At 31.2% G+C, this 22,442-nt stretch overlaps 1 protein-coding gene and 1 long non-coding RNA gene across 2 annotated transcripts; both read left to right on the top strand.

The window, feature by feature from the left end:
* The first annotated feature begins 5,034 nt into the window (after window positions 1–5,034).
* On the top strand, window positions 5,035–12,242 carry LOC136274807 (uncharacterized). The gene is made up of 3 exons (XR_010713224.1): window positions 5,035–5,116; window positions 7,842–7,890; window positions 11,998–12,242. It is a non-coding gene; the product is annotated as an uncharacterized lncRNA (long non-coding RNA).
* Window positions 12,243–14,087: 1,845 nt separating this feature from the next.
* Window positions 14,088–22,092, top strand: LOC136275007 (multiple epidermal growth factor-like domains protein 10). Its single transcript, XM_066083244.1, has 8 exons — window positions 14,088–14,277; window positions 14,390–14,530; window positions 15,986–16,114; window positions 16,371–16,502; window positions 16,607–16,738; window positions 19,758–19,844; window positions 21,123–21,234; window positions 21,318–22,092. The coding sequence occupies exons 1-8, from the start codon at window positions 14,115–14,117 to the stop codon at window positions 21,400–21,402; spliced, it is 981 nt and encodes a 326-aa protein (XP_065939316.1). The 5' UTR covers window positions 14,088–14,114; the 3' UTR covers window positions 21,403–22,092.
* Window positions 22,093–22,442: the final 350 nt, after the last annotated feature.

Genomic DNA, 22,442 nt, shown 5'->3' on the forward strand with positions numbered 1-22,442 from the left:
CGTTTTTTTTGCAAAAAAACTGGTTTCAAAAACGTCATTTTATTTTGGAAGTAGACAAATGATCTTCTAGAATATGATTGGGGGTGTCATATGGAAGTGTGATCAGGTTCCAGAATTTTTTTTTCTTACAAGGATCAGTGGGCAACAAAAAATGACGTTTTTTTGCAAAAAAAGTATGGTTCCCAGAACTCCTCTTACAACTTTTGGAGTAGCTACGTCAACCCTTGGGATATAATTGGGACTGTTCTATAGATGTGTAGTAAGGTTTTAAAAATTTAAATTTCATCCAGGGATTCAAATAGTAGCAAAAAATTGACGTTTATCACTCCAAAAAAAACCCCATAGATCCAAGAACTCCTCTTATGATTTAATGGATAGACACATAATATCTTGGGATATGATAGGGACTGTTCTATAGATGTGTAGTAAGGTTTTAAAAATTCAAATTTTGTCTAGGGAGTCAAATAGTAGCAGAAAATTGACGTTTATCACTCCAAAAAAAACACATAGATCCTAGAACTCCTCTTATGATTAAATGGATAGACACATCATATCTTGGGATATATGATAGGAACTGTTCTATAGTGCATTACGGTCTTGAAAAATTAAATTTAACCCTGAGGCCCATTACCTACATACCATTTGATGCCCTATACCTTAAAGGATCAAGAATATATATGGTTAAGGGGTGGGGATCTCAACCGTTTTTTTAGATATTTGTGCACTTCCTGTTCGAGGAGGGTCACAACCACCCCCGGGGCCCATGACCTTCATACCGTTTGATGCCCTATACCTTAAAAGATCAAGAATATATATGGTTAAGGGGTGGGTATCTCAACCGTTTTTGAGATATTTGTGCACTTCCTGTTCGAGGAGGGTCACAACCACCCCCGGGGCCCATGACCTTCATACCGTTTGATGCCCTATACCTTAAAGGATCAAGAATATATATGGTTAAGGGGTGGGTATCTCAACCGTTTTTGAGATATTTGTGCACTTCCTGTTCGAGGAGGGTCACAACCACCCCCGGGGCCCATGACCTGCATACCGTTTGATGCTCCTCGACACAAGGAACAAGAATATATTTGGTTTAAGGGTGGGGATCTCAACTGTTTTGAAGATATTAAGGGACTTGCTGTTCGAGGGGGATCAGGACCACCCCCGGGGCCCATGACCTGCATAACATTTGATGCCCCTTGATATAAGGAACAAGAATATAATATATATGGTTTAGGGGTCATGATTATAACAGTTTCTGAGATATATGGTAATTTCCAATTCCTGGGGGGTTGGGATGACCCCAGTGGTCAGATCTAATAAACCTTATATATTGCCAGTAACAGTCAATATATGATTATGAAAACTCTATATTATTATCTTTGTCCGTTTTCAATAGAATCTACGATTCTTCCCATAAGGTTCAATGTAAGACCCCACACCCTTTTGTAGTATGGCTTACTTATCTTAAATTACATCAAAAAATTGTCAAATATATGACTTGGAACCCGCACCCCCAAACAAACTCAAATTTAAACTGTCGCCCCCCCCCTTTGAAATTTGAAATTGCTTAATTTCATTTTTGAGATTTATAAACAAAATGTTTTTTGCATGTGTATACACCTATTTGGGGCAGTTGTTAAGTCTCCTAAACAAAGCAGTTTCATCGGCTAGGAATTACCCGCATGGATCAAACACTGCAAATGAATAAGATAAAATACATTATTATTTCTAGTTCTAGAATGTCAGGGTGTCTCCAACAGGGCATAACCTATATACAATTTGATATGCAATGACACAAAGAGCAAGAATAAAATTATATGGTTTAGGGATGAGGATCTCAAAAGTTATCAAAATATACAGTGTATCATCATTTCCTATTTCATAAGGGGGGGGGGGGGGGTTAAAGACAACACCTGGGGGTCATGTACTTTACAGCATTTGATGCATCATAATGACATAAGAAGATATTTTGTATTTTCCTGTTTCATGGGGTCAGAACAATCCCATAGGGTCATGGCCTACATTGTATTTGATGCATTATAATACATTAAGAAAGAAAAACCCCTTCTTTCCTATTATAACTCATATAAAAATGATAAGTCTCTACACTTACTTATACATGTAATACAAATATTAAAAGATGATGATACAGTATGCTAGCTAAGGGAGATCACTTATTTAGAGAGTGAAAGTAATACTTATGTACATACCGGTGTCTCATAATATTGTGCTACTATAAAACTCACTATACATGTATTATGCTAACCTACATTGGTCAACATCATAATGATAATCCAATTAGAGCACAATATGAATCCCTTTAGCTGATCACCACAAAAGAAATGTTTATGCATGTTAACTAATCCTTTTCTTCATTTGAAAAGCACATACAGGTATGTACATCAAATCGAAGAGCTGGGTAAAACTAGTACCAGCAATTGAGACCTGTAGACCTGTGTTGTGTACATAACTTCAGACAACGATCAGTTATTTGTAACATGCATTTTTTTATGACCTGTTCTTCAAAACCTTTTCTGCACATGAAAAACACATACATGTATGTATACCACCTGAAACCCATATAATCGAAGAGCTGGGTAAAACAAGTATCCGCAATTGAGACCTGTAGATCTGTGTTAAATTATTGTGTACATAACTTCAGACAAAGATCAGTTATTTGTAACATGCATGTATTTTTATGACCTATTCTTCGAAACCCCTTGCACTATTTTATGAGGAAAATAACAGCTTTAAGGTGGTGCACGACACCTGCATATTCCGATGCATACTAGTACTTCCTATTGAAATAAACAATAAAGTATAAATATAATATTTTCCCCCAAAATAATGTTACCTTACGGGTTAGAGCAATTATGGGTTCGAGTAATTACAAGTCTGTAAGGGCATTGGAGTCCGAGGTGTATTTTTGGTAATTTTACTAGTGTTATTTAGGGGCAAACACTTAGTGCGGGTATTACTGTCTAATGAAATCATCTAGTTATTATTTTGAATCGGAACAAAATAACAAAAATAAACTAACGACAAAAAATGCATGCATTTAATTTATTCTCCGATACATCATGATATTTATTTTAAATGGTTTACCATTTGATTGATTGAGTGTTGAACGTATTTTGAATTTTTTGCTATAATATAATGTAATAAAATACTAATCTACGTAATAAACTTTTTAATGTTTGAGTTGTATTCTGCTTAACTTATGACTACATGCGTATTATATTAAACAACGTGTTTTCAGCCCTTTTTTTACCCTAATTCTCATGGGTTTAGAAGAATACTCAAAGCATACTCATAATGCTATGAAGCATTGAGTAAAAACATTTTATAGTGGTTATAATTTGATACACAGAAAACGTATTAGCAGGATTTCTTTTAAAATTGAAAGTAGTACAGTTGTTAACACACGTATTCATACCCAACTGCAACGCCTGTGTGCCATGAAAAGACTTGTATTTAATTGCTTTTTTTTAAATGAAACGCCAAATTTGACTTTTTTCAGTTTTATTTTCTAAAAAATCAATGTAGATGTTACATAAACAACATTTAATGCTTAAAAATATAATAGTTACAATGACAATAATAAAAGTCATAATAATAGTATTGGTTATAATAAACACTGATGAAACTAAATATGGTGGTATCGGACATGTGTTATATAACTTTATAAAATATTGAACAAAATTATTAGCCTATTTTAAGTTGCATACCATCTAAAGTTATATTGCTTTATAAAACATGAACAAGTTTATCTTAAAGCAACATTTTAAAAAAAATTTCATCTCGTATATGGAAATCACATTATATAAATGAAATCTAAAAATTCTACAGATATAGATAATACATGTACATACAGATAGCCTGACGATAGAGATCTGCACTTTGTCGTTACAGTTCATTTACATAATCTATAGACGGATAGATGAGAGACTGATCAGTAGCCAGATCAGTAGTCAGATATTTTACATAATATCTATATACATAGATATGTGAACAGACAGTATATTTAATATTATTGCAAAATATCAGGGAAATGGGTTAAATAACTGCCTCTAGATTTGTATTTCAAACATAATACAGAAGAGTACATGTAGTTTAAGAGATATGCTTTGAGGTGCGCCCTATCACAGGGCTTCCGAAACTTGATCACACCAAGTATATAAGCATATTAGTTTACTAATACAAACTTATAGTGAGTTTTGTATTGATGTTATAATAATTATTTGTCATCAGTCTAAGCATGTTTGAAATGTATTCAACGTTAGTGTTGACGAATGCTTGGCATTGAAAATGATCAGCCTCAACATCAGAATATATACAATGTATCACAAAGGAAAACAATTGGCAGTTAGCATTAGATATCTTCATATTTCTGTCAAAGTGTTCTGTAAACACATTTTATAAATATATTTATTTGTAAAAATAATGCTTCAATGATATACATTGTAGAAATGTCCTGCATTGTAAATATCCACACGCTTCTAGAGAAATTATATTTTGATAGCGTCCATTAAAAGACTATATTATTGGACAACCTTAAGAACAGCTTACGTCAGTAAAATGTTTATGTTAACTGCCAATTGCATCATCTGCTTTACACGTAGATCATTGTTGATGTTTACACTTGTGTACATGTTTAGCATTACTAGGCATGCGCATTCAGGCCATTTGACGTGCATGTGCATTAATTAATTCTAGTATTATTTTAGTGTTGTCGGCACTAACCAACACCCACCCCTCCTCCTTATATGGGATTTTTATCTATTAATCTTTTTTGTTTTTTTTTTGTTTTCTTATGCCATTTTACTTGTCAATGGCTCTTAGATGAACGCCCCATTTTTCACATTTTTATTTGAATTTAATGCTAATTTATTGACTCGTCAAATATCTTTCAACCATTCGTTTAAAGGAAAGTCATAAGAAGATATAATGCTTATGTTCATTTTGGAAATATCAAACCTCAGTTGTCACAGTTTTATAACGGTTTCCTTGTTGTTTTACAAAAATAAACAAAACCGGAAGTATAAGAGAGGAAAATTGCCAGCAGATTTTAGAATTCATTATATCATGGAGATTGTGAATGTGTATGTTGCAATATGTAAGTGACATGTTTTGTTTTTTTCTATTTTTTCTCATAATTTTATTACTAGGATACTTCATGTAATTGAAGTTTCAATGTTTTTTATCAACTTATTTTTTTTAAATTCATATATTTTAACAAATAAATTACATCGATTTTTATCAATGCATGCACTTATTAGAATGCTAATTTTACCTTATTTGTACTAAATCGCATGTTTCATTAGAGTAGTTTAAAGGCATCAGTACTAAGCTTCAATATCGAAAACATGGCATTTTATAATCAAACATAACCACAAAATATCTTCATCGAAATTCTATTTTAATAGAGGAAAATTACACTGTGAACAATTTTAAATCCCACACAACTAATATTGAGTTGTATTGAACTAGTATGAAGTGTTACTAAAGTAGAGTGCAACATTCGTACTTACACATTCGTAAACGTAAGTGGATGATAAATGTTTTTGAAAATAATTTTAAAACGTATTATAAAGGTCAAAGAGGCAATCTTACAAGTATTTATTTGGAAGTAAAAAAAATGATAAGTGTGGCGTTACGAAAAAAGGAAAAGGGACATAAAATCGAATGTGATAAGCTTAACGAGGCCGGATCTAATTTGTTCTGCCCTAGATTTTTGAATGAAAATTTCTACATGAATTTCTACTGATATAATTATTGTTTTAAGATAAAAAAAATAAGACATTTACCACACCGTTTGTTTAGGGGGTCATCTCAAAGTTTGTTAATTTTTAACATAGGACCCTATGGAATTTTGCTTCAAATGTATAAATTTTGCACATTTTTTACATTTCTTTTAAACTTCTGCCCTAGGAATTTCTTTTTCTGTTCTACATATTAAAGTTATTGCTAAAAGGCATAAAAAAGTCAAATAAAAAAAAACCTTTTACCTCCTGGTTTGTTCCAGGGGTCTTATCAAAGTTGATTTTTGTATGCCCAATTTCCCAGATTTGTCAGATAATGGCTATTTTTTATTTGCCAAAGGCGGATATGGTGATCTTTATAGTGTTATTAAAACATTCAGACATATTTAAGTAACAAATAAATATATAACATCACATATTAAGGGTCTTGAATATAAAATACACTGTTACTGTCTTAAAATCTATGAATTAAGCTATAATTAGACGGGTTAAGAAAACGTGACTGAGGGCTAGGCTTGCTGAACCCTCTTCACGTTTTCGACCCGAGCCCAAATATAGCTTATACTTCGAGATATTTATGTTTATTCCACAATATAACATCACTTTTACGCATCAATCGAGCTATTTTCAACAAATTTCTCCGAATATCTGCAGTTGAAACTATCACGCCATGGCGTCAACCAAGCAAAAAGATGACGTCACAATAAAAATGAAGCGCTGCGCGAAAGCGTGCGTACTCGTTCTGTACTCGGCCTCGTTAGGTCATTAAAAAAAGTATAACTATGCCGTGAGTTCTAAAGCACAATTGAGTATATTGAATTGAATAAGAAATTGTGTGAATGTACTTTGAAAGGGATTTAAGCATAAATTTACATGTATAGTTTTTTGATATTTTTCATCTGCTAGACTCGTGTGGTGATATTTTTCTCACTTTGCATCTGGTGCAGATTAATGTGAATCTAGATCAGGTTTTTTATCACTATGAAAATTAAAAAAAAATAATATCTCACAATTTTACACACGACAGAATAGGTGTAGAATAAATAAACAATTTCTTTGAAGAAAAAATAACATTTTTTCAACATTGTTTAAAAACTTGCATACCGCTGTGCTTCGTAAACAAATAAAGCATATTTATCTGACGTATTCATTTTTAATAAAATACACTGTAGATGTTTTCCTCGTGTTAATTATTGTTAACGGAAATCGCTTGTATCTTTTATATATAGCAGGAGGAAATTCTCCGAAATTGGGGATTGCCGCCTTTTTAAATGATATAAGGAAATGAGAAAAAAAATTAAAAAATGTAAAAAAAAAAAGAATGTCACACTAAGTTTTATACTCATATCCAGATCTCAATGAACCTTTCTCTAGAATTTGCTATTGAATGAACTACATGTATATTTACATGTATATTTCAATTTTGTATTCAGCAACATACATTATTTAAACACTAAAAAAAAGTTTATTTTTTACTAGCGATTTATCATTTGAAATTACTTATTTGCAATTTTCTGGCATGTTAACGTAGTTATGTTGCATGTTGCCATAACTATCTTGCATGTCAACATATTTATCTTGCATGTCGACATATTTGATAAAAAATATAAATTGCAATCTAGAGGCAGAGATATGCCACCTTAGTCTCCATTTATGTTACAGGGAGTTTTTTTCTACCGGGGGTTGGTAGATTATTGTTAAGAATATGAAAATACATTTTTATTGTTATCAAACAATAAATCAGAATTGTGTACTATAATCATATTGTAGTCATCTGAATTTATATTTTAAAAAAAAACACGTGCAAAGGATGAATCCCTGTCTGACTGTCATTTAAATGTGACTAATAGATACATTGAATTTATCTTATTGGCAGACATTTCACAGAACCAGTTTACATGTAGTTGTTTTGAAGGCAGAACTTCATCCTGTAAAAAAAATCCCAAAACCTTGATAACTAAAAATGATAAGAACTTGAATTGTTCCTTACCTGTTAACTGTGTTAAAAGAATAATTCAGATTATACAAGATATATGTACATGTTTGTATGTATGCGATTGTATCCATTGCTTTCTAAAGGTTTCCTTGTGATACTGATCTACGAATGTAATTCCCGTAACTTAATAAGGTAAGAAGGGATATGTTGTTTAAAATTCATTTTAATCAGTAAAATCATAATTCGTTTTAAATAGATATGGTGTGAAATTGTTTAATGTTAAACATGTTTTACTAGTACATACATGTATAAAACACATAGCTTTGTACATATATTTGATAAAGTATATATATATATATAAATACAATCTTAAGATCCGCTACTTGTCATTTTGGAAGTACTACTTGTTAAATGACATAAACCAGATAGCTCTTTTGATTCACATGGAACATTTTTGAAAATATTTAATACAGGAACATCCAGGCACGTAGCATTGTTTTTTAAAGGGGCGGCAGACTCGTCTAAAAAAATCTTGACAAGCATAAAAAAATAAATTTCCAAAATTATGAAAATCTTAATTCGTTAGGGTGTATAGGTTGCATACCTATAACTTTAACGATAAATTTCACTCATCATTTTCTTATTTTCACTGATTTTTCACAGGATCTCATAACGTGGGGATCAACACCTTATTGATTCACTGTTTTATCTGTAAATTAAAGAAACATCTTTGCTGTGACAAGTGTGTGTGTAGGGGGGGGGGGGGGCATGATAAGGTGTTAGAAGACAACTTGGTTGGAACAAGATCTGCAACCGAAAATAAAAATCCTGAATTGTGGAAACAAAATATATGTAAGAAAATGAAATACAGGGAACTTATGTACTTCCTGCAAGGAGGAGAAAGTTAAACAAAAAAATGTGCAGATAAAGATTCAAATGCTTTCAAAAAGATAAACATGATCAACAGAAAATATTTAGACAGATTTGGAGTTTTGGCAAGGGTGAGCAAAAAGATTGTATTAGGCAACAAAGGCTAATCGCACAACAGTAAGACCAAGAAGGAAATGCACCTATCAATATTTTGTTAAAAGTAATGATGAAAGGAAACGAATATGCAATGCATTGTTCATAGACACCCTCAATATAGGAGGGAAAGGGTGTCATATACGTTAAGAACATTGCGTCCTTCCATACAGTTCAGTCTGATTATTGTAGGAAAACGACATGTTCAACTATCTAAGTATTCCTTTTAAAGGAATGATCGGCAATAATGATATATAGATAGCTAGAAGCAATCAACATGATCAGTTTGATGTAAAATAATTATAAAAGTACTGTATTTTTACAAAATATAGAATATTTTGAATCTGTACACCATAATTTCATCATTATAAACCGTCAACAAATTTAATTTTGAAATAAATTTGGGGAAAGCCGTTTGTAAACTTCTTGTCTAGTTTTATATTTTTAACGTAATTTTTAAATGTTAATATATCTTCTTCTTCAGAATACTAGGTAGGGCTTTTCAAAGAGCATTAACACGTATACAAAGAAAGAGTTGTATTAAAATAATTCAATGCGACTGAAAAACATGGAATGCCATCATAACTTGCTATTGAGGTCGCATTATAACGTAACCCTGTTAATAAATCAAGCCGTCTTCCTAGCTACTATTATGCAACATCAATAGATCGAAGTCAGTTCATGGAACATCTTCTTATGATCGAGGTCAGTTCGTCGAGGTCAACTGCATTACTGAATGAATCTTTCGATCAAAATTCTTACGCGTGAGACAAAATGTGCATTCCTGAATTAACAGGTCGAACTGTATTTTAAGTATGTTTGCACCTCTTAAGGTAAATGAATTGAAATAAAACTGAGTAAAATGTTATATAAATACTAAACCAAAACTTCAAGTTTTTATAAGAACTACTTATGCAAGCGGAATGTGTGTGCACGTGGAAGCATTTGCCGGATGCCTCATATGGACACAACAGTGATCGGCCGAAGCCGATCACAAAAATGTATGAATTATACCAGGAAAATGCTTGAACGAAGATAATGAACCGGTGAAATATTGGCTATACGATAGCTGCAGGTCTGTAGCTGTCAGTCTGAAAAATCCGAATTTTTTTTTAGACCGAGAGCTACAAACATGCAGCCTGCTATACGACCATGTCTTCTGCACTTAATACGACATTGGATATTATTTATCTAAGAAAGATGTTGGCACAATAATTATTTGCGATGCCTATGAAAATTATGGGGCGCCGTTTTAATATTTTTGAGGAATTTCTGATATCAGAAAATGATTTGTTTTATATCAAGAATTCGAATTTCTGATATCAAAATATGATTTTTTATATCAGAAATTCGAAATCTTAATATTAGAAAATACACGATCCTTTTTTTTTTATATCAAAAAGTTTTTTTCTGATATAAGAAATTCGTATTTTCATATCAGAAAATTATTTTTTCATATCAATTATAATATTTTCTGATATCAGAAATTTCACTAACATGGCGAATAAATTTCCCATATTTAATGAAATACTCCTTTGACCCAAAATGGAGATGCTGAAGAATTTGAATATTTATGTAATGCAAAAATATTTAAGTTTTTTTGATAATTCTGGTCTAATGTTTTTCAAGCGCTAACTGTACGCCAGTATAATTCCTTTATATGTTGCGACGCTATCATTTTTAATTCTATTAGACATTAACAGCGAATCCCAAAGAAAGCACTGCTAATCATAGTATATGTGAAAGAACGTGCCAAAATGAAATCAGGTTAAAAAATTAGCATACCTTATTATTCTTAGCAAGGATCTACATGTTTGAAACACAATTTCTTACTAATTACAAAAGTTTAATCACAGGGATCATTCACTAAGTTGATAGTAAATGTACGTCCTATATAAAAGAAATCGATTTTCTGATATCAGAAAATACAAATGATTTTCTGATATCAAGAATTCAAATTTATGATATAAGAAAATGATTTTCTGATATCTTAAAATAATTTTTTTGATAATAAGCTTTTTTTCAAAAAAAATATTTTATGATATCAATAATTCGAATTATTGATATCAAATATTTATTTTTTGATATCAGAAAATCCATCAAAAATATTAAAACGGTGTCTCATAGAAACTATGAAACAAAATATAATATCATCTACAGAGGTGTTTTGGCTATATGTCATCAAAATGCAGTGGATTGAAACCGTAATGTAGTATGAACCGATAAATTACATGTATAAACTCTTAAATTATTTACAGAGAAAACTGAAAGGTTGAAAGTGATACAAAAGACCGTAATTTTCTCATAACCAAACTTTAAAAAGTTGTAAATGTCAGTTACATATTTCTCTGACCAACTAATGAAAAGTCGTCTTTATATATATATATATATATATATATATAATTTGAATGATTCGAGATTGAATATAGTGAATAAGGATGCTTACTGGTGGTGGAATCAAAGTCTTATAAAACATTACATCGGTAAGTTTATGTATATAAACACAACCTGTACGCTCTATTTTCATAGCGTCGTCAGGATGAACTATTTGATAAAGTTAACGTAATTTGCAGTTTTATAAACTACACAAAGCAAATTGAAAGTTTGAAGGGGGCTAAACTTATAAAACAATTGACACACTAGAAAAAAGGTACTTTAGGTCTTTTGGTTACGGTTTGGTATAATTTCGCAAAAAAAGTGGGGGGGGGGGACTAAGCCAGTCACCCCCCCCCCCAATAGCCCGGGTTCCGATGCCTATGCTACGCAGTTATCTGTTTTCCTTTATATTTGTAATTTTCGTCTTTGACATAATCAATTTTATATCAATTTTTGTATTAGATATATTTATGTTGAAAGTACTAGCAAATCTTCGAAAAAAAGGTCACTGAAGCGTTGAAGTGAGGGGCTGTGTCAAAAATAGTTCGGACCGAAAGTATTTATTAAAGCATCAGCCATTTGATATAGCAAAGGCTTATCACACGGGTAATATACACCACACGTATGTGATATATATATATATATATATATATATATATATATATATATATATATATATATATATATATATATATATATATATATATTTATATATATATATATATATATATATATATATATATATATATATATATATATATATATATATATACAGCATGTGAAGTTTATATGAATGGTATTGTCGTTATGGTTTTTAGTTTATAAGAGCTATAGTACCTATGCTAAAAGTTTAACAAAGCATGCATATGTTGATTAGTTATATTATTTTGTTTTACCAAGAACTCTGTGTTTAGAGACAGCTTTAAGATTTATGAATGACCCAGAGAGATGTCACTTTGGTTTGAGTCGCGCAAAAGATGTCTTACACGACGGCAAGTTTTCTTTGTTATTTTTGTTACTGCTTTGTATATATTCCTTAGCCTATATATTCAATAGCCATTCTGTTATTGTCAGCGCTCTCGGACGTGTACCATAGGTACCGTACGTTGCGCATTTTGCTATCATTACACTTGCTTAGAATAATGAATAGGTCATTGTTTTTACAAGATGTAGTCTCATACATGCCATTTTATGTCGTGTACCTACAAATTAACTAACGCGTATCATTGCATAATAAATTTTTTTGCACACACCGTTGCAGTTATGAGACAATAATTCTGGGCTATAGACATAATACCCCATATGAATAATGATGTATAGTAATTAAAAATATAATTTACGGCACAAAACGCTATGACACATTATGTATGAGTAATCGAAATCCTTATGGAAAATTGAATCAACGCATTTTTTAAGAAGAAAAAAAAATAAAGTCTAAACTAAGCCAATGCTAATTCTTTTTGGGAGTTGATTTTAATCAACTCTCCTATGCAGTTACTCAAACAAACCGAAAGGGAAACAGTGTTTGGACCTCAGCTCAAATCATTGCTGCTGACAAGACTTAGTTCTTGAAAATAATTGATAAAATCGATGTAATGTATGCTAAAGCATTGTTTTTCAAGAACACTTTTTTATATATAGCTTGAAAATAGTCAGATTTTAAATGGTACGAACAATTTAATTTTTTTTTGTAGTGGTATGTATTCCTACGCCAGAGTTCAATATAGTCTCGTTCAACTCGACGCTCGGCTGTCTCCGTAGATCCTTGTCGCAGATTTACGGTGTCAGCCGAGCGTTTGGTTGAAAGAGACTGGAGTTCAATATTGCTTGGATCCATATTATTTTCGAGAAATATTTCTATTACTGATACATAGTTAAATTGAATTAATTTTATCTTTAAATATTATTTAACATGATTCATATGGGGGTTTCTCGACATTCTTGTCGAAAAAGTCCAAAAATTCATATTATTAAAATGTACGTAATTCAACTTCATGAATTAGAAACTACATGTACTTGTCATGCATATTAACATATCATTGATTTAAAAAAAAATAAACAACGACAAAATCAACTCCCGTCAGTTCTTCAGTACTTTGATTTGTAGACTAGATATACATGCCGTAAGTTCTATGGTCGATAAGCAACTTTGCTAGCCATTACCTTCTTCCGCTAGGTCGAATGCTGACCGACGTTTTTCATACTTAGTTTTAGGCCATTATTAGTACCCTGATTGTCTATGTTTTCCCGTTTTCCAAATAACGACAAAGAGCACATAGCGGGTATAATCGGTCAGCAGAGGCTGATTACTCCTGCATCCCACCTGACTCTCATTTTTGTGGAGGTCCGTGTTTGCTTTGCACCTGTATTTTTCCTTGGAACTTTTGATTTGATTTTGAAAATTGTTTGTTATCCCCACATTTCATTGGATGGTCTGCCCTTGATTCCAAATGCTAACGTTGTAGAAATGACTCTTTGGTAATCAATGACAGAGAAACAATCTCATGGAGCTCCTGTGTAGAAATATACACGTACCATAAAAGTATCCAAATTGTTCGTAATACTTCAAATATGTCTATTTTAAAGGTATTTATAAATAAGTTGCCTTGAAAAAAACAAAGCTTTTGAATACATTTCATCGAATTTATTGATTATTTTCAAGTACTTCAGTCTTGTTGGTGGTGATGATTTGTGAGCAGGTAAAAAAAGTGTTTCCCTTTCGTTTTGTAATTATAGTAACTGCAAAGGAGAGTAAAAAAAAAAATCACTCCGAAAAATTCAATGCTTATAAAATTATTTTTTTTGGAATTCCCAGACTTGTCTTTGAATGTGATATATAATTAAAAATTACTGTTAAGGTGTGTTAAACTTAATTAAAGAGCCACTGTAAGAGCCACACTTTACATGAAAAGAAGTGTATGAAATGTGAGTATAATAGATAGCTCGTTGGATTTCATATTAATGACAAAAATGTGGATATTGCAGACTCCACCTGTACAAACAAATGTGAAGTGAAAATGAATGATCTAGAGACACGGAAAACATACATGTTACAGCAAGCTGTGTTTTATATCGGTAGAACATACAAGAAATCTTTGATGTGTGCACACTATAAATGGCGATACTCCTCTACGAAAACGTTCATCGATGTGCATATCAACTGTTCGTCGTGGGACAAAAGTACGACACTGAAATACAGTTACATTAGGAATGTAGATTATAGACTTGAATTCTAAAATAAATAAATTACGAATACGTATTGGATGAACTGGTAATTTCAATTTGTTTGCAGATTATTACAGAGTTTTCAATATTTGGGATAGTAACCCGTACCACTGCAGTGTTATCGGCGCACAGTGTGACCTGTTAGACTACCACTGTGTTTGTCATTGTTACCCTGGATATGTCATGGTGAATGGAACATGTTTAAAGGGTAAAATAACAATCTCTAATGAATTTAAAAATATCCAATTACTAAAAACAAATAAACGTTTTATGCCTAGGACTCACTCTGTTTGATAAATATATACACTGTTTTATTTGTTCACCACACAATTATTAGAATGAAATCCATGCATTTAAAGCATGTGTTAAACATGGTCTACAACAGCATTTCAACGAGGATGGTAAAACACTTACACATACAAATTTTTGTTTTTGAGCAGCTCTCTTCAGTAACTAAACTATCTATATATGTTAAATTGAATTTCCAAAAGGAGAATTGTTGTTCTAACAGGGTATTTTTTATCATGGCAGAAGAAAATCTGACCAAAAAATGAAAATATTATCACATGTCGTTAAGCAAAAATTTGATAAAGTTAACACATTTTTTAGCATTTATTGGTGAAATTCTCAAGTAGTCATACACAAGTATTTAAAATAGATTTTTTTCTTGTAATTTCAAAATTTAAAAAAAAACCCAAAACTATGCGGTTTTCTTATAGTTCAACTTTGAATGATTAATAATTGTTTTCAAAATGTTAAATCAAATTTGTGTCTGTCTTTTATAATTTTTCAATTTCAAAATTATACTTTTCCTTAAGCCGAACAGAACTAAAATGCTGATATAGAGAAAATAGTATATAAGGAAAAAGAAATTGATTTTATGGGCATTTTTATAACGAAATCTAAACAAAATTTAATGGACCTTATATTGGGAAAAAACTTAACCTGCACGAAATTTGAGACACCTGGTTTTCATTACAGTGGGAAGTCTGCAATGACATTTTACTCAGCCATGAATATACCTGGCAATGCCTCTTATAGAATAATCATTAATTAAGCAAACCATACTGTAAACGGGTCTGATCTGATTAATAATAATTTATTACATACATGTCGCTTTCAGATCACAAGGATTATGTTTTTGATAAATAAAGTAACCGGTCATATCATTGATGACATGAGTAATGGTAGTTCTTGATTATTTTAATTGTAAAACATTATGCCATAAAGAAGAAAATATTCATGATTTTTTAATTCAATTTATTAACGTTTTGTTACATAATCATGTATTGTCATTTTTCTGATTGTATCCAAACTTAATTTGGTTAAATAATAAAGAAACAAGAGTGGTAGAGCGCATCATACCGTTTTGTTATGTGATGTTTCACTTTATATCGATGTAGAGCTCAGGTGGTTAAATTTCGAGCTGATATATTAATGAAGGTTAGTTGTTTCAAAGGAATATGCGTGAAATATTGCTATATGCAGAAATGGTCTATTTGAAACATTATTAATTATGGATAAAAATTGTATAAGACAAAAGGCTAGCGACTCGCTCTAACTGTTTTATCCATGTGGGCTTTGTTTTACTGTATTTATAATATATGCACATTGTTATTGATAAAATAGATTTGTTGCTTAATTGATGTTTTTTTTTTATCAGAGAATTTGACTGTCGGTTCTGTGTGTGCCGACGATAGGCAATGCACTGGAACTAAATTTGCAACATGCATATTTGGTGTGTGTACATGTAGAAGCGGTTACATATTGATTGACTACGGTTGTTTTAAAGGTAATTAATTGGAATTGTAATTCTGTTTTTATAACATCAATATGATCGTCGTTTTGAAACATTTTTCATAGTACTATGTTTTATACTTTTTTCACCAAAAACAAGCCTTTAAAATTGTTAATCCGATAATATACTATATTGCTCTTAGCATCATTATTATCAGAATATTAATATAACAGCGAACGTTTCTTCTTAAGCATATCGATAAGCACTCATTCATTTTCTGTTATTTCTATACTACAATTTAATTCATCAGAAAACGTAACCGTCGGCAATGAGTGTATCTATGATTGGCAATGTACAGGAACTGAATTCGCTGGTTTGTGTAGATCTGGTGTGTGTACATGTCAAGCAGGATTTATCTTGATCAACAACAGCTGTGATTCAGGTAATTTAACATTCTGTACTATCACGTTTAAATCTTTCGTTGGAACACTGGCAATTATTCAAACGTTTACGTGATTTTGTTTATTCCACTGTTTTCTTTACCAGAAAACGTAACCGTCGGCAATGCGTGTATCTACGATTGGCAATGTACAGGAACTGAATTCGCTAGTTTGTGTAGATCTGGTGTGTGCACATGTAAAAAAGGATACTTGTTCATTGACAACAACTGCTACCACGGTAAATAAATTGTGTAGCATAGAATATTGTTCATTTATTGATGCACTGCCAAATGTCAACTATATCTATATGAAATACTAATCTTGCATAATGGATATAAGATTTATTGTTAAAGTAAGAAACTAAATGTCAATTATTTTTAACCATTTTAAACATGATTCAGTGTTATATATATATATATATATATATATATATATATATATATATATATATATATATATATATATATATATATATATATATATAAAGCACTGAATAGAATCAACAACACTAGGCATCTTTAAGGTGTCGGATCTAATATATAGATACTAAGCCAGTAAACTGAATATATAAAGCACTAAAAATGGCTAACGACACGAACAATAGAAATTGTCAAATTTTCGGGACAACCCGTCCCTTCTTCAGGACCAAAAAATAAATTACATGAGTAAAAAACAAAGAAAACAAAATCTAAAGCTACTACTAAAGTTAGTAGTAGTTTTAGATTTTGTTTTCTTACATATATGAAGGAAAACACATAACTGCGTAGCACAGGCGTCGACGTCGGAACCAGGGGGCTATTGTGAGTGTGTGTGTGTGGGGGTGGGGGTTAGCCCGCCCCCCTCTTTTTTTTCAAAGCATCCTTATTCACTATTTTCAATTTCGAATCATAAGGCTAGCCTCGTGTTTGTTTTATTAAACATCAACAACTGTTTCTCGTTCGAGTCAATTCGAACTAACGAGCATTCGCAACTTTGTGTATGTCAACAAACTTGATTATTCAAGTCTTCTAATCGGAATTTTCAATCAAGTGAATAAGCTCTAAGAAAAATTATTTAGAGCTCAAAAATTATTTTAAGGTTTATTCCAGTGAAACTTTACATTAAAACAGTTAGATTTATCTCAGGAATGACGTACTAAATTGTATTGCGCAAGGTCACAATAGACGTCGCCCATGTTAAAACAAAAGACTTTAAATCAATGCTTGACAACTTAACGTGTTCAGAAACATTGTCCTAGCTAGCACGTTACATGCTACCTTACACGTTACGTTATAGAATTTTGTATTCACAAAGTAACCTGAGTAAGAAATCACGTGGTGAATAATAATATTCAACATGCATCAGCTTTTGGTTACAACAAGGAAAGCGAAAGTAAGAAAAAACAGGGTTTTTTCTAATTTAAACCATGAGCACATATTTTTCTATTAATCTTCCTTTGACTTAACTTTGATAATGCAAATATACAACTACTGTTAAACGGAGAAAAACCTGTTAACAATCTAAAGTAACACTATAGACTGTTAACAGGTTAAGGAATCGATGTCGGGACATTAAACATAAACTGTAAATATGAATCATCTGTTAGCAGTCACAATTTTGATGGCTTTTAGAAAACAAATGAGCGACACTTTTAGTGTACTTACTGTAAAACTGCAAAATACAAATAATCCATTTTCAGCATGCTCGATCATTTCACACACCGCTCCCAATCCCGGGTAGTTTAAAATATCATTTACGATTAAAACAAAAGCATTAAATTGGTACAGAGAGTTAGTTTTGTTTTAGGTATTTACTTATAATTAATGAATTTAATTTGATGTATGTTATACGATATAACATAACTTGGGACATTTCACGCTTTTTTATAAACCATTGCCTGATGACTGATAATGAAACTAGTTGAGTTTATTTCGGTGTTTTGATTTTTTTCATATATCTATATTTATTACATTTTTTGTGTATAATTTATCAGATATACGTATTCTCCAGCATACTATTGCAAAAATGATTTTAAAAGGATTAAAAATTAGCAAAACTACTAACAAACAAATTAAAACACAACACATATTACAATTAAAAAGACACTTTAACCGAAGTTATATGACCAAATACCAACATGATTACATGATCAAAAGGATTTTAAAAAAACATATCTCTTTAGTTTAAAGAAAGATTGATACCATTCATATTACTTATGCATACTACTTTTTTATTATTATTCTTTAAATAATATTGTTGGTCTCGTTCCACCATACGCTCTCTCTGAACAAAGCTGCATTAAGTTGACAAAACTATGGTGGAACTACATTGTAGACCTTGATAATAACTGGGCAGAACACACAGCTACTTTTTCCTTTCATATCATATGACCGACCGCCTTCTGGCTGCCGGTAATTACCTGATTGAGTATTGATGCTGAAATTAGTGAACTTATGCTTTGATAATAATTATCGGTAAATTCTATAAACATCGGACGTAAAATATTTTAATAATACCCATGAAAAGCTAACAGATTCTTGACAATATTTTTTACAATGTGACCGTTTGGAGGGCGAAGCCAATTACATAATCGGATGTTTATCAGATTCCTTAAAAAGTCCGCAGTTGAGTCTGCCTATCTGTCTCATGGTTACGCTGAAAGTCCTGTGCTTAGTCTACTTTGTGACGTCTCGTTTGTAGCGCATGTATAACTCGACAATTTTCTGTAAAAATAACAATGCTTCAGACATTGCAGAAAAAAAGATCAAAACGACTACTTGCAGAACACTTCCTTAAATTGTTTAACCAATATTTTAAAGATTTCTTTTGAATCTGATATGCTGGGATTTTAATCAGATATGAACAATTTTTTAAACGAAATTTCACTGCAAGGTTCGAAATGGCTAACAAATCTCTTTTGACGAGATTTCGGTGCAAAATTCAAAATGGCTAAGAGAACGGACTTCCATCTCGAGCCACATTTTGGGTGGGTACGTCAGGGTATAGTTGTAACCTCTAAAATAGTCATTAGTCTCACGTTTACATGTTATATATAGGGGGTCTTTTTTCTCAAGGGTCCGAGAACCTCTATAAAATACTGCGATTTTGTTTCTAGGCTTTCGTAGAAATATATTGACATCACATTCAAATCGTCTGATAAAGTAATGCTTAAAAATAAATAATTACAATCATGTAAATACTGTTTGTTATCTAACATATCTTTAATGTGTGGAGACCCGAAAAAGAATTATTTGTTATATGTTATATGTTCTGCATAGGAAACCTTTCGTTGAACCAGATATGTGTCACCAATCACCGAGGTTCTGCATCAGATAACAATGGATATCACAGTCGACAGCAACAAGGTAAATTAGCAAAAATCTAGCAATATTTAAAGCAAATGACTATGATAATTCTATAAACTATTATAGCTTTCTGATGATGTAAAAAAATGTAGAAATACATAAAATCCTGTGGCTTAGTACAGAAATCTTGTATATTTCTCTTACATGTATTAAAACACTTCAGTTCAATCAATTTCCTGCATTTGGCTTTTGAATGGAGGTTGTAATATAGCAGATAAAACATACTAATATTGTTTTTTAGTGATATTGCCAAAACTGAGTTTTAATTTGACAATATTAACTGTCCTTAGCTTATATTAAGAAATGCCTTATTTTGATAATGAAAAATCTAGTTTGATATATTTTAGCTATGGTATAGTTTTTAGTTCGCCTTTGCTGAAAGGTCTAATATAATGCATTTTTGGGAGTTGATTTTAATCAACTCTCCTATGCAGTTACTTAGACAAACCGAAAGTGAAACAGTGTTTGGACCTCAGCACAAATCATTGCTGCTGACAAGACTTAGTTCTTGAAAATAATTGATAAATTCGATGTAATGTATGCTAAAGCATTGTTTTCCAAGGAAACTTATTTATCAATAGCTTAAAAATAGTCAGATTTTAAATGGTACGAACAATTTAAATATTTTTTGTAGTGGTATGTATTCCTACGCAAGAGTTCAAGATAGTCTCGTACAACTCGACGCTCGGCTGTCTCCGTAGATCCTTGTCGGAGATTTACGGTGTCAGCCGAGCGTTTGGTTGAACGAGACTGGAGTTCAATATTGCTTGGATTGATTGCAATTTTCGAGAAATATTTCTATTACTGATACATAGTTTGATTGAATTGATTTTATCTTTAAATATTATTTAACATTATTCATATTGGGGTTTCTCGACATTCTTGTAGAAAAAGTACAAAAATTCATTGATAAAAATGTGCGTAATTCAAATCAAATTAGAACCTATATGTACTTGTCATGTAAAATAACATATAATTGACTTTAAGATAAATAAACATCGACAAAATCAACTTCATTTAGTTCTTCAGTACTTTGATGTTATACATGTACTTCCATCTGTCTGTCAGTCCGATTTTATGTTTTATTTTCGTGACTGTGACCTTTTTCTGTACTTCCATGATATTGACAAAACTTTGTTTAAATAATCTTTGGTATAGAGCTGTCAATTTTTTTTTGGTTAAAAATTAAGCCTTATAAATATAGTTAGGGCAAAGCAATATCATTTCATTTTATTATGCGTGTTTAAATTTTATTTCCGTTCCATAATACGTAAACAGATCAAAAGGTTGCAACCATATTGGGAACGTTGTTTGGAGGAGTCTTTCTTGGTGCAATCATAACGACATTTATAACTAAACGGGCCAGGATTAAATGTTCTCCTTACAGAAGGTCAGTATCCTTTTTGTATTTTTGATGTATTTGTTCTTCAATAATAAACAAAACTTATATGCACAACTTTTTTTGGTCTTTAGAGAACAATCCATCGAAATGTTTGCTAGCAATGCTATGTACTGTTCTCCATCGGCTGTTGCACGTGCCAGTAGCCAAAATAACTAGAGTGAAGAGGAGAAGATAAAAGCTTCACCATTTTAAAGGAACTTTACGCAGTTGAACATTTTGGATTGAATTAGCTATTTATTATCTCAATACGAAGCCAATAAGATAAATGTTGAGTAACTTAAAAAACAACAACGAAAATTAATAGTTTTAAAAGACTGTTTGTTTAAAATAAGCTATGCATATTTCATGCCTTTTATTTTTTGTATCTTCTGTTTTGTTTAATCGCTGTTTCCTACAAAAGAGTGAAACAAAAATTTATTATAATGTTACTCTTTAGAAGGAAGGGTACTTTTTCTGACACCAATAAAACGCTCTGCTGCCTGCAAATGATCAGAAATAAATGCAACTTTTGAATGATGGTCATGAGCAGTAAAATAGGGGTACTGATAGCTATTAAATGTATATTCAAGGAAGGGGACTTTTCTGGTTTTTGGCTTGTCAAAAGGAAATTTGATTAAACCTTCCTTATGTCAACGTAAAAAGGAAATTAAAATATCATACTTTTCTTTCTATTTCTCTATCATACAATTGTCATAGAAATAGCAATCAAAGTTGAGAATCTAGCATGAACGATTTTTTCGTTGGCGTTTTTACCAGTCAGAATTTATGTAGATTCGTGAGTTTATTTATAATTTTTAAAACAATAAGATAAATGTTGTTTTTTTTCAACTAATGTGGACACTAATAATAAGATACCTTGATTTAAGAATTTTAAAAAGTAGTTTGCCTATCAAATAACATTTTTATTAGTTTTTGTAAGCGCTCATTCGTTGAATAAATTTAGGTGATTATGTGAAAGAATCACTATAATAGGATTTTCTTTTTTATCTAATGGTCAATATATAAGCTTTTTTGTGAATTTATATCTGAATATAGAGTCTTCATAATATGTTATAAGTAGGAAAATGGAAGCATAAAAAAATAATAAAAATATCTTCAATAATAAAAAGAGTTTGAGGAATTGCGGGCTAAACAATATTAATTTGATAAAGATAGCTCTTAATGATTTCATATAACAATTTTGCAAGAACTCTTTT

This window comes from Magallana gigas, chromosome 4, assembly GCF_963853765.1.
Source record: "Magallana gigas chromosome 4, xbMagGiga1.1, whole genome shotgun sequence".
In the NCBI taxonomy this organism is placed as follows: domain Eukaryota; kingdom Metazoa; phylum Mollusca; class Bivalvia; order Ostreida; family Ostreidae; genus Magallana; species Magallana gigas.

Excerpts from the sequence above, each read along its gene's own strand:
- LOC136275007 (XM_066083244.1), top strand. The coding sequence starts at position 14,115 with ATGAATGATCTAGAGACACGGAAAACATACATGTTACAGCAAGCTGTG. Across the intron at positions 14,531-15,985 it reads GAATGGAACATGTTTAAAGG|AGAATTTGACTGTCGGTTCT; the intron begins GTAAAATAACAA and ends TTTTTTTATCAG. Across the intron at positions 16,739-19,757 it reads TGACAACAACTGCTACCACG|GAAACCTTTCGTTGAACCAG; the intron begins GTAAATAAATTG and ends TGTTCTGCATAG.